The sequence below is a fragment of the Phaethon aethereus genome (assembly GCF_964289735.1).
Source record: "Phaethon aethereus genome assembly, chromosome: 1".
In the NCBI taxonomy this organism is placed as follows: Eukaryota; Metazoa; Chordata; class Aves; order Phaethontiformes; family Phaethontidae; genus Phaethon; species Phaethon aethereus.
The window spans coordinates 210,458,427-210,471,996 of record NC_138575.1 but is presented as its reverse complement, the minus strand read 5'-3'; the positions used below and the strand labels follow the sequence as shown (position 1 = coordinate 210,471,996).

The 13,570-nt window shown below is 38.3% G+C and overlaps 1 protein-coding gene across 1 annotated transcript; it reads right to left on the bottom strand.

The window, feature by feature from the left end:
* Positions 1-2,635: 2,635 nt before the first annotated feature.
* FAM76B (family with sequence similarity 76 member B) lies at positions 2,636-13,290 on the bottom strand (the record flags this gene model as incomplete). The annotated part of the gene is made up of 10 exons (XM_082013301.1): positions 2,636-2,725; positions 3,375-3,476; positions 6,545-6,680; positions 7,370-7,450; positions 7,674-7,721; positions 9,708-9,904; positions 10,855-11,010; positions 12,523-12,577; positions 12,904-12,968; positions 13,186-13,290. 10 exons carry the CDS (start codon positions 13,288-13,290, stop codon positions 2,636-2,638), a joined length of 1,035 nt encoding a protein of 344 aa, XP_081869427.1.
* Between the last annotated feature and the right edge of the window lie 280 nt (positions 13,291-13,570).

Here is a 13,570-nt window from a genome sequence, read left to right as displayed (position 1 = left end):
TACAATTTGTACAGCCCAAGATGCCTATCTTCCCAGAAATCTAAATACTAAATGCAAATACTAAAGTCTGCCCTTTTTGGCCATGGACTTTTAGCGAGTGACATGGTATGAAGGATTAACATGAAATACGAATTTCTGAATAATTTTAAAAGGACAGATTTATGTTTTGACAAGATTTTATTGTGAAACATTGGATTTAGAAAAGGTACAAAATGTCAACGGTCAGATGTGTGCCAGTACAGTAGTCTATACATGTGGACAGCTGAACAACTTCACTGCAGAACGCGTATTTAGACATACTATCTAAGAGGGGGCCGCAATATTCACAGGCTTAAAATACATAAATAACTTGAGCCAGAATGGCCATCACTGGTCAATGCTAATCAACATCTGGGAACAGGCTAAAAAGCACAATACAGTACAACAATCTCCTCGCAGATCCACATTTAAAGAACATCAGTTTATTATGTCAATAACCTACAGCTCCAGGACACTATTTTCAGGACTGGGATTCAGTTGGCTAGTTTACAACTTTAAAAAATATATGTTAAAAGTGAGATTATGGAAGAAAACCCGCAAGTATTTAATTAGAACTAAACACTATGAACCCCCTAAAAATTCTTCGATCTGGGATTTATAAAATCAATTACTTCTAATATAGAACTTCAGTTTGTTCCTTTAAAACGTCCTTACTGCTGCTGGAACAGATATTACTAAGAAATGTTAATTCAAACATTTCAATTTGCTATGCATTTCTGTGTTTTAAAACCAACTTCACCACACATTGGTCACCATTCAACTGTAAAAAAAACAGTATCAAAATACTAACTCTGAATTGATGAAAGTCATAAAGTTGTATATTAAAAAAAATAACATCCCCAAAGGATAGCAGCATTCTCTACCCTAGTTTAGCAAGTTTAAAGAGAATTTATAAATGTATAAAGTCGCTTTTAGGGTATAAAAAATAGGCGTATACCATACGAAACAAGATAGCTTGATTTTTTTCAAATTATTCAGTAGTCTGTCACTGCTGGAACTTGTTTGAACTACTGAAAAGGCATTCATAGTTCAGTACATGGGTGGACAGCCAAGGAACTTTAGATTTTAGTTCTTTAACTAGAAGGTGTGTAGCTTATTCTACACAATTCAGTTTACTGAAATATAAGCAACTACCCTGTTACCAATCAGTACCCAGAGCTGAACTAAACCTTTACTTACGTAAATCTACTTCACTTTATGCTGGTTTGTAACTCACTTTCCTGAACAGACACCTTGGGGTACACTATATTTAACAGAAATTTCTGAATATGACTAATGTCCATTAGGAGCAGAGCTTAAACTTAAACTGATGTAATTTAGAATCAAAATCTAACCAAAACATTAAAACAATCCACCCTCTGACATGACATCTACTCCCTTAATTAATGAAATTAATTAGACCATTAGTTTTGGCTACTCATTGTGTATCTTTACCGGGGGACGAGAACCTTGCAATTCATTAAGAAGAATTACCGTAAGTTACAACTAAGTACATTAAAATCAGAAAACGGGGAATAATTATTTTTAAAACTTTGAGTGTATTTCACTAATTAAGGATGTGTAACACTGGGAGTATAATGTCTGCTATGGAATTAAAATAAGCACTGTGCCAAATGGGAAAAAAATATATAAACAAACCACTAAACTCCAGTGTGGCAAAAAACATTTTGTTTTTTGTTCAGGAAGTGTTTGGCATGAGCAGCACTAACAAAATTCTACACCTCACAGACACAAGCTACAAAGGTTATCTAAAGCCAATACTCACTGTCCATCAACTAGCTAGCTCTTAATGCTGCTTCAAGCACTGTACTAGCCACTTTGATCTTTGTTCAGATTCCTCTGTACACACATTTATATTTACATAAAACATTTATTAAACATGATTTTAAAACATAAAAACCTTATGTACAAAATACCAACATTCCTATAAATAAACAGTTGGAGAAAGGCACTTGCAAGAAAAATCTACAGTAAATCTTACAAAAACCACACTGCCTCTGTTACTGTACAATAGATAATCTTTCGGTAAATCCCTATCACAAGAATGTAAAACACTAATTACTTGTTATAACTAAGAATATAACCGTTACAGTTGTATTTACAAATACATATATGCCTTTTTTTAGTTTCACTTGAGAGCACCATGATTTCCATCTAAATTTATATTTTGATACAAAGTAAAAGAACAGTTGCCAGAAAAAAACAGTGTTCAGTGTCACTGCAGGTTCATAAACTTTTGGCTGACATCAGTGTAGTTTAAAAGACTCAGTTGCTGCTTTGTAAAAAGTACACCTAGTTTGTTATTGCATGTTGTCCTTTTAGAGAGAGCACTGCTATGTTCTCTATGCAATTGTTTAATACTATTGCTGGCAAAAAGTTTCCAATATCAAAAAAATAAAAACATTCTTCAAGCCAGTTGAAGTATTTCATCTGAACAGTAACTAAAAAAAGCTGCATATTAATTATAAAAACGTGTAGGAAACATGCCAACTAATCTGGTGTGCAAAAATATTTTTTCCACTACACAGGATTTTAAGGGCTTCACAGAATTACTCAAATTTACATTGAGTAGCAAACCCCATGAATAACCAGTTCCTCAAGGAGATGTTAGTATACTCCCACTTTTATCGAACTTTTTACCCTTTGACAATGCTGCAACCTGTTTGAGCAGTTCTCTGTTTTTGGCCTGCAATACAGATAAAAAAAGTTTTATGAATTACTGAAATGTCTCAGATAGTAGTGGCATGCACCCATTTCCCATTGCATTTATGAAACAAATTCTGAAAATGTACATGCTGAGAATATTCAAAGAAGATAATGATCAATTTTCAAAGATTTGTATATGCTTTTTGATATGCATATTCCATCTTTATCAGAAAAGGTAAATGCATTTCCTGCATTGAAAAATTCAGTATCTGACGTATTGCACTGAGTATCTGTTCAGCCTGCGATTTATAAGGCAACTAATTCAGGCTTTACTCCTGATAAAGTAGATATATGCTTTAACAAGAGACATTTAACTGTCAGTTGTGTTACGCTGAGCTGTTAAATCAGATCAATAGCACACTGACAACTGATAAAATATCAGAGAATAGATAAAAAAATAACATAACCTTTGAGAAAGCATGTGAGGTAAGCCTTCATCTCTTAAAATCAGAAAGCAATTCTTACAGTGAGATTGCCTGTTGACCGCAGAACTGCTGTACCATGCTTGAGAAGTTAAACGTGGCAATGACCATTCAAGAACTCTGTGCTATTTCATTGCTGTGAGTGAACAGCCTGAACACATAAATCCATCTGAAGCAGTCCTCAAGTACGGATAAGCAATTACTCACCTGCAACTGTTCCACAGTTTCCTTGTGAGCTTTCTCCATACTGTTCATCTTTGTCCTCAAGTTAGACTCCTGATACTGGAAGTCTGCCTTCAGTTCTGTCAACTGAAAACACAAATTCTATGAAGATTCCTTGGACTGCTACAGTATACATGTTCTAATCAATCTGTGAAATCTTTATGGAAGCATCAGGAATCTAAGAAGACAGTATATTTATTTACTATCGTAGTATTGACAGATCAGCACTTGAGAAGTAACTTGAGAAGCATGTCTATTTTATATGAAGAAAACAACTGTATTTATATAACCATATTGTTTGCTCAGGATTTGGTATAAAGAAGGTTAATCCTCAACAAAAAAAATTTCAAATACAAGATTTATAATCTTAGCTGTTCTTTCAGCACTGAGATACTTAGCACAATTTTCAGTTGTATGGTATGGTAGCACATGAAAAATCTTCCAGAGACAACGGAAAGGATTCCTTTGTGCCCTTTCATGCTACAATTTGTCCTAAACAGAAGTATACATTCCAGAGTTTTACTGCTTTCCACAACAATAGTGAATTAAACTGTGTTATTAGAAGATGTGTAATTAAAAGGACTTATCTTACAACTTAATTCTGAGTGTAGTATTGCTGCCACTGGCTCTCTGCTGAGACAGGCAGAGATCCAGATGACACACACTAAGGCAGGTGTTTCTAAATTGTGATATGTGCTTCTATCCAAGCAGCTGAACACTTCCGGAAGCATGTGCAGCTGGGTGAACTATTAACAGTTTGTTGTATACGGACCCAGAAGTTTCAGGAACGACTTATTTAAAAAGTTTAGTTCCTCAAAGCATCCCAGATTTACCTGGCTATTTTGAACCTCTCTGGTCAATTTGGATTTATCAGGAAATAAAGCCTCTCTGCTAGCAAAGACACCCACTATAACAAACCACAGCATACATTCCTGAAGTGACCACCAAGACTGCTATTACCAACCTTATTATTTGTCAAATCACATGTAGTAAAAGATGGTATTCAAAAGAACTGTCAATCACACGGTCCTAAATAAAGTGCCGGTATCTTGATACATGGATATATACCTCACTGTACACAGACTGCTGCTCAAGGTATGTACTTACAGCTGTTGTAAATTCCAGGGGATCCAGTACAAAACCACATACCACAAACTAAATATAAAAAAAACCCTAGTGGTAGTATTGCACCATAGTAAAGTACATAACTAGATGAGCAAACACACTACCGGTGAACATTCAGCAAACTGTGGTCCCTGCCTCCTGATCAAGTTTCAGGGCCCCATAGTAGTGTCTTGGTATCTCTTTAACATTTTGTCCAGAAACCAAACCATGGTTAGTACTGCAAGCAATAAGCGCTGGTAATGAGGTGACTGAGATCTTGACTCATAACAAAAAATGATGAATGAGGATTGTATGTAAAGCTGGTGTACTGAGTTGTTTTTGTTGCCATACATTATATATTTCAGAAGTTTTTCTCTGGGAGCACTCCAAACTGTTCAAATGCTGTCCCTACACAAGTCTTGGGACAAGATCTTAGCAGGAATCTCCCATAGGTTTGGCTCAGGCTTTAATCCTAGTACATCTCACAGTCAAAAAACATCTGCAGTGCATTCATTTGTTGTAACTTTTTCAGCTATGCAAACAGTGTATGATGTGTTCAGCTCTTCTCCCCACCGCCAGCAGCTGAAGAAACTAAGTGACATTCTGAAAGTGAGTAATTAATGCCCAAAAGAGTACTTAAGTTCACAGAACTCTGAGGTCAAATAGATAGTTTTAGCAGTGGGGTTATTAAAATTACTAGACGCTCTCCCTATGTAAACAGCACAAACAAGTTACTGCAGTGGTGACGCAGAAGTAGCTGACATTTCCTTACCTAACCCTTTTGTTAGCTTTGCCCAACAGATCAAATGTAAAAAAAAAAGTGAATTTCCTACTGACTCATGATCTTCTACTGGCTTTGTAAGAGAGAGATCAGGGCCTTAGTATCGGTCCTTTGAAGAAAATACCTAAAGAGAACCCATGACAGACTGTTCAGCTCTTTCACATTAAGCACTTAAAGATTTGAAATAGCAAGTACTTCCAACACTAGGTATATTATAATGAGTGACATAAACGAAAAAAGGTTCAATATCGATTTCACAACACATTCAAATGTAGAAATGAAGATACTGAACCATGGTTTAAAAGTGGAAGCATTTGCCTTTCAGAGTCAATGAGCCTTTCTTAACCATCTATGTTTTAATAGGCTACCATGCATCTATAATCAAAATATTACTTGAAAATACAGTAAATTTATTTTTAATACAGTTCTATAACCTACTCAATCCTGAACAGACATTCTAGAGACACTGTTAGAGACACTGTCTTAAAAGCATCTAGTTAATCAGATGGCAGAGAAATAAGCTCTAATAAAGGCAGAGCAAAGTACGTATTTGTAGTTATTTCTCTCTTCTCCTTAGTCATTAGGTTGTTTGAAGGGTGAATCTCTTGTATGAGTTTCATTGTAGCCATTTGGGCCTGACTATATTGCTTAACTTTTGTTGGCTGCCAGGCAGCTAATCCAAGCTTTTCTTCTAGTCACTTGATAGTGACAAAGACTTGATAACCTACACTACACATATGCTACCAGTATTTAAAATCAAAACACTTAATTTTCATACACTGTACATGTAAATTTGGATACCAACTCATTAGTTATGGCTATAGTTGCTTTAGCTTAAAACTAAACAAAAACTATGCTAAACTCAGAATGGTTACTACTCGTAACCCTCCTGTTACCTTGTGTGCCCATCGGCCTACGGAGGTATCCAAGATCTTTGCTGTGACTCAGTTTAGAATATGTAAACATACAAACCACTGTCTGGCATTTTATCCATCACCTGTGGCACGCAGCCCAAGTAACAGTGAACCAGACGGCTAGCTTCTAGATGGCTGAAGTGAGGTAAGCTGGATTCATCTTTGCCTTAGAGACAAAATACATATTCAGGACACAAAAGTCCCAAACTTGTCCTTTAAATAGCAAGATCTGATTAGTTGCTATGTAAAAAGATTGTAACCAATTTTTGTTTTATCTCACTGTTTTGACATTGTTAGGAGTATACAAAATAGAAAACAAAATGATAAAGCTCTTAGTAAGCAGATGCAACTTTTACCTTTTTATCTTTTTCTAAAATAGTCTGATCTCTTTGCTGCAGAAGACGTTTAAGTGACATTACTTCTTCTTTCAGCTGACTTATGAGGACAAAGTTGTCAGTTCCTCCACTGTCTGCTGACTGATTTATAGAGCTACTAAAAATAAAAAACAATAGTTACTTGCAACATCAATAAGAAAAAACAGTAACTTTTTTTAAAGATCAAATTGGATAATTAATAATTCCACAAACATCCTTAAGGACTAATGTAAAAAAAAAAAAAAGTATGTACCTGACAGAAATGGATGCAACTGGCAAATTACCTTACTAATGGCACACATTACATACACCTGCAGAAATATAATTAAATATTAGCTTTGAGGGGGACAAATACCTTTTGACTGAAGCAACCACTTCTACTTTTACTCCAGCTGTTTGGCCAGAGACAGAATAAAGATTCAGTCTCACACATTAAGGTCCAGAAGACTTCTCTAGATACTAGGTCAGCTTAAAGCAGCAGGTTCAACCCTGCATCTAACTGACAAAACACCAATGTTAGGGAATACTGTTTCGTTGGTAACTGTTGCCTCATACACAAGTTTTATTTAGTTTTGCCCCAAACAGCTTAAAAGCAGGAACACAGTGCCAGTTTTCTACTAATAAAGTCGACTGACAGCACTCAGATGCCACCCAATAATCTGTCTGTCTGGGCAATAGTTTCACCTCCCTCATTCTTTAGACAAAAAAAAAAAAAAAAAAAAAAACCAAAAAAAAAAGACGCAACTGGCCACAAATCAGTGTTCTGTTTGGTTGAAATGGCTCAGCTTTACAAAAATATAACTTTACCTATCTCCATTTGATGGCTTGGATTCCAGTTTGGGTTTTTTCTTTGGAGTTTCATTCTGAATAGCTGCAGAGGATTTATGGCTGAAATCAAACAAAATGTAAACCTAAAGCCTCATACTGTATAACTCTCTAATATCACCGTTTGGTACATGTAAAATAACTAACTCATGCTCCTAGCTGGAATGCTAGAGAGTAGCCAGAAAGGCAAAGGAGAGGGGAAGAAAAGAAAAAAAAAAATAGTCGTCCTTTAAATGAAAACCGCAAGATAAATTAAAAGGAAATTAATAAATAATATCATATTTACCTCTGTTTCCATAGTCCCTGATCTTGTTCTGGACTCAGACTGCCGATTCTGAAATACGGGAAATGTATTTGGTAACTGACCAAACATGGCATTATTTCTAAGTTTATGTGAATGGTATCTGTACTCGAGAAAAACCGTATCCCCTTTTTTTTAAAAAAAAAAATTACCAGTTATGAACTTCCAGTTGGACAGCTGTATTATGTCATATTTGTGATCACTCTTTACTACGTCAGGATGCTATAGAAATAGTTCTTAGCTAAATGTTTACACTATCGTAAGACACAAGGGGTAGACTTCAAGACTGACATTATAACCTTTTTTCTGGTATCTCCCAGTTTTTGTGAACTTTATATTGCTAATCTTGTGCTCAGCAAGCTGGTTTAAAAGTGCATTCCTGGGATTCCCATACTGCAATATGAACATTGGCTAAAGTGGTGTTTACGTGTTGGCATAAGAGCAAAGCTAAGTTTTGGATCCCTGAAAGTAACTGTTTCTCAGGTCTAAAGATTTGTTTTTGATAATTTCAAAAGCAACTAATAAACACCATTGCTAAAGGAATGGTAGCATGTAGAAGATTGCACTGAATGAAGTAGTTCAGTGAATCTGTATTTCTACCTCATTGTCTCATCTTAACAGTAACTGACATGGATAGGGAAGAATAATCATATTTATTGGACTAGAAGCAATGGACCCAGAGCAGCCTGTAGAAAAAAGGTGCCAAACTAGGAACACTGTGATCTGTACAGAGATATGCTTACTTTTATAACTCTTGAGTATATTACAAGCTCTATTCTGTAGTAGAGAGCTAACTTTTTAAAATTTAATCCTTACTATAACTCTGTCACATGCATTAAATTAGGTTTAGCTTGTTGTAACCTGATTTTCAGCAGAGATTTGAGGGAACAGGAACAGTACAGTAACTCTCTGCATGACAATAATAATTTTCTTCTTCAAATTCCTAAAAAAACCCAAATCTTTCTTTTTTTTTTAACTGAAAATATGTATAGAGTATTCTCCTCATTCCCAGCACCATTCCAGCTTATTTTTCTTCTATCTTCTTCTAAGTCACACTTAGGCAAGTTTCAGTCAAAACGGAAAATTATAAGCACTGGAAAAGCGAAGCTCAGAATGAAAGTGTTTGTGTGGGGGGGGACCAGGGTCACTACTATTGCAGCACTAACCGATACAAAAATAAAAATAAAGTAAGCAATTCTAAAGTTACGCTGCCATAAGCCGACCAATGAAAAGAAGAATTAGGACTACTATTACACTAGTGTAAAAAACAGATCAGTCCCAGGATTTACAAGTAGATAAACTAGTATGTATGTAAAAGTTGGTACGCTGCTTATCCCACTGCCAGAGACGACATGCTGAGAAACTTGCAGAACATGGGACAAAACTGTGGGAAATGTTATCAGAGTGCCAGTAACCGAACTGACAGTGTTATTTTCCTGTGTCTGTATGACAGTCACTCACAAACCACCTATTCCAGCAGGATCTGAGTATAAAAACTAGCAGAGTTACAAACTGGTCCTAGACTGAGAGTGATCCCACACTTTTTCTTCTGCTTCTCCATTTAACTGCAAGTATGTGCACACAAATGAGTCAGGATGAAGTAAGTTAGGGTGGGGATTCTGAGCAAAGTAGCTGTTCCATGCTCATTGCTAATACACACCTTTTAACTCACAGTAAATGCATGTAAAATAGCAGTTATTGCACAGCAGTTACTGCTTAGAAAGACAAATTCAAGTTTATCCCAGAGTAACTTGCTCTGTAGCCATTCTGGGAGTTTATTTTGTAGACCAGTTTCAATATCAACTAGTTTGATGATCACCAAGAATTTCTGCTTTTTGCTGACCTTGCTTCACCCAAACTGTAAGAATACAAGGATTTTGACAGACCGGGGAAGAACCACATTCTGTTACTGCTTTTGATGCCATATTTTAAACAGCATTTCTTATTTCCTTTGATTTGATCTCAGTACTAACAGAACACAGAAGAGGTACCAACCACTTTAATTTTTTAAATACTTACTTATGATGACTGCTGCTGTGACGATGATGGTGGTGGTGATGGTGGTGGTGTTTTGAATGATGCTGGTCTTTCTCAGTAAGAGATGAGGATGAGGAGTTAGAATGTGAAGATCCTAGGCTCTTCCTCTGTTCTTTTGTCTTCTGTAGCACTCTCTTGTAGGACAGTGTGCAAAGCCAACACAACAACTTTCCATCAACCTTTTGGAAAATAATTCATAGCACGTTTTTTTTTCCAAGTATACTTGCACTAAAAAGAGGTACTTCACGTTTGTTAGAAAAACTTTGTTTCACTTCATCTGTTATCTTTGGGAAAAATCCAGACGTGTCTTTGGCACTACTGTATCTCCAACCTTTCAGTAAAGTGAATCTTACTCCATTTCTTTTTGTCATTTAAAGTTACACTAGAAAGCGGTCTTAGCAAATATTGGACTTGCTCTATATCACAGAAGTGACAATAACTTTTTAAAGGGACAAATCATTTTTAGTTTAGACACCATGTACCCTCTCTCAACCCATCGTATTCCAGGCAGAATGAAGATGTCCAGCTAACATGTTACTTGTACCAAGTAAATTCTTCTGTAAAAACAGCACTATTCTTGGGTTCAGGCAAGAGGCTTTTTAGGTCATTTCCTCAGCACCTTCTGGAATGAGAAAGTGGCACTCACCAAAGCTATTTAAGAAAACAGAACACAAAGGGCCACTCAGAGCAGTCTACCTCTCTGGTGCTGTACTTTAAGGCAAGGCAGGCAAATCAGAAGGGATAAAGTGACAGATTCAAGTTATGGACATACATAAGATCCAACAGATGGGGAAAACAGAAATTGAAAAATTTTTAAAATAAAAAAAAAATTAAAAAAAAAAAAATCAATGTACCAGGAACTGTTCAATTGCTTAACCTCTGTTCCCCAGCTACAACTGTCAGCTTATGCTTGAGCTTATTTTTAAAAAGGGATTTAATTAAGTTAGCTCAGTAGCTAACGTAAAAATTGCAAGTTGCAAAATTTAATTCAAATCTTGTAAAGCACAGCACAGCAACTTTAATCTAATGTTAGTGAACTTAAGACACAGTCCTGTTAATCTTTCTCTTATGAAGGAGGAACATCGTCTGTTGTCACCCTAAGCCATTACAGCCGTGGAACAAAGCCTACCTTCCTTCTTCCCTCCTCTTTTCGATCAAAAGCACACTGCTGTTTGCACTGTTCACATGTCTGAGGTGGGCCATACTTCTTCTCCGAGTTGGTGCAACGCTGACATTTTGTGCCAATAAATGCTGCAATGATGTTACAATACTGACAAGGCTTGGGCTGAAAAACAGGTTAAGTTGAACTAAGTTAATACTTTTACAGTTTCCATAACGCACAAAGGTATTTCAAACCTTTTCAAACATTTCAAACAGTGATGCTTTTAAACTACTAGGACTTCATATAACCTATCTTAAAGAACCTTTTTCCTATAATTTCTATCTTCAGTACCAAACTTTTCCCCTAAAATGATGCTCCTTCTATGGTCCAAAAGAGTGTGGACTTTCCACGAAAATCCAGGTATGTACTCAATGAAAGAAACACATACAACGTGATTGCTTACCTCTATTCCTGCCTCTGTTTTTATTTTTTTTAAATATGATGACATTTGCTCTGTTTTACTACATTACTAAAGAAATTACTTTAAAAACTTTAAAAGAAGAGTAATTTAGTAATTTTTTAGACTGGAAGTTTCTGAAAACATCCCTCTCCCTTGCACTATTCAGGGATTTGATAATTGTGCAGCTCCAAGATTAGTACCCTCATCCCTCCAATTCTTCAGGAAACTTAAAAAACAAAACCAAAAAGACCCAAACAACTTTAAATACCATCAGGTCAGGTTATCAATTTTGATATCATGGACTCAACTAGAATAATATGCTGCTGGGAAATAAAATTGCTGTCAGTTTTCACAGGTTAGAATTGGCTGATTATCTTTGCTGCAGTTCTGTTTGTTGAGGAACTACTGATAAAAAACAACGTTGGATATGTCTTGCACATCATTTTGCTACATTTTAAGTTTTTGAAAGAATGTTCTTTGTTCAGTTTGCATTTACGTTCACAAAAGCCTGACTACGTACCAACAGCTGTTACATTTCTCAAATAATATGAATTTCATCTAATGTGGTTTATGTCAAGTACATAGATGTTAAGCACTTCTGTTTCACCACAAGATTATCTTGATACCTTCTATAAACTTGAAACTGCAGGGCACTCAGATACAATGTTTGTATTCATGTGTTAAAAAAATTTTTCTAACAGAACTGAAGCTGAAATTCAACATGAGAAAATGCAAAGCAACATGAATACAGGTAATACTCATAAAATCTTTTCTACTTAGTAGCTTAACAAGATTAACATGCATTTAAAATTTTTAAGACTTACATAATATGAAGTATGCGGTATTATTAGATTTTCACATTTACCACTCATTAAAAACACAGAGAGCTAACGGTCTTTCTGCCATCAAGTGTGCGTTTTATGAGAATATGCGAAGAATAACTTTACATGCATAAAGTAAAATAACATTGATTTTGCTACAAATAGCTATATTGCAGTTATTCCTAACTATTAAGCTACAGAGCAGATTTCAATTTGGAAAAAGAAACCATAAGCCACAAAGGAAATCAAGAGCTGACAGTAATTGTCACCACCTTTCTGAAAGGTAATCTTTTTTTTTTCTTCCCCTCAAAAAAAGAAAGTAAGAAGCTAAGTTGCAAGAGAAGTGGTTTTTTTTTTTAAATTTAAAACGGGAATGAACTTAACTTCAATACTTAGAACTAAGAGCCTACTCACCGTTCCAAACTGCTTCACGTTTTGGGCACATTTCTTGCATATCGTATTAGTTTTGCTAAAGACAAAATTGCATAATGTTGAATTCAGCGACAGACACACACCTTGAAATTCCTCCCCATGCAATTACTGGAAAACACACATGCAAACACACGCCGTGGCAAGCTGTGAAGGGCAAGCGAACAAATCTAACGCTGTGCTGCGCTTATGCGACACGCTCGCGTCGCCGGAGCGGGCGGGCAGGTTATTTTACTGCGGTTCTGCCCTCGTTAGCGTCTCCACCGGTGGGAATTTCTGCCGTGACGAGGGTTACGCCCGTGGACCGCTGTTCCGCGGCAGGACTGCAGCCGGGCGCGCAGCGGGCGCGGCGGCAGCCTCCCGTACCTCTCCTGTTGGAACTCCGACCGGCAGTACGTGCACTTCACGATCGGGTGGGCGATCCGGCACTCCTGAGGAGGGAAGAGCGGCGTTACACCCGCGCCAGGGCCACGGCACCCTCACACCCGAGGGGCGTCCCGCCGGGCTGGCGGCTGCCTCCCTGTCCCGGGGCCACCGCTGCCGCCCTCCTCCTGCTCCACCCCGGGAAGCCAGGGCTGCGAGAGCTCCGGCCCCGGCGAGGGGGGCCCGTCCCGGTGAGCGCCGCCCCGCGCCTCAGCCCCGCCGCACCTTGCACAGCTGCTGGCCCTGGGAGAGCTCCTCGAAGGGGTAGCGCTGATTGCATTTGGTGCAGGCGTAGAGAGCCGGGGCGGCCGCCGCGGCTGCCGCCGCCATCCGCGCCACGGCCGGCGGGGCGGACACGGGCGGGTCGAGGGAGGGGAAGAGGGAGGTGCCGGGGCGAGGGCCGGAGCGGCCGCCTGGGCCGCCGCCGCGGAGCCGCCGCCGCCGCCGCCCCCCCCCCTCCCGCTGCCACCGCTCACGGGGAGCGCGCGCCGCCGCCGCCCTAGGCCCCGTGCAGAGCCCGCGCCGCCGCGCCGCGTCCCCCTTGTGTCGGTGTCGGCATCGGCGTCACCCCGCGCCCCCCGCCCTTCCCTCCGCCCCGGGCTTGGGCTCC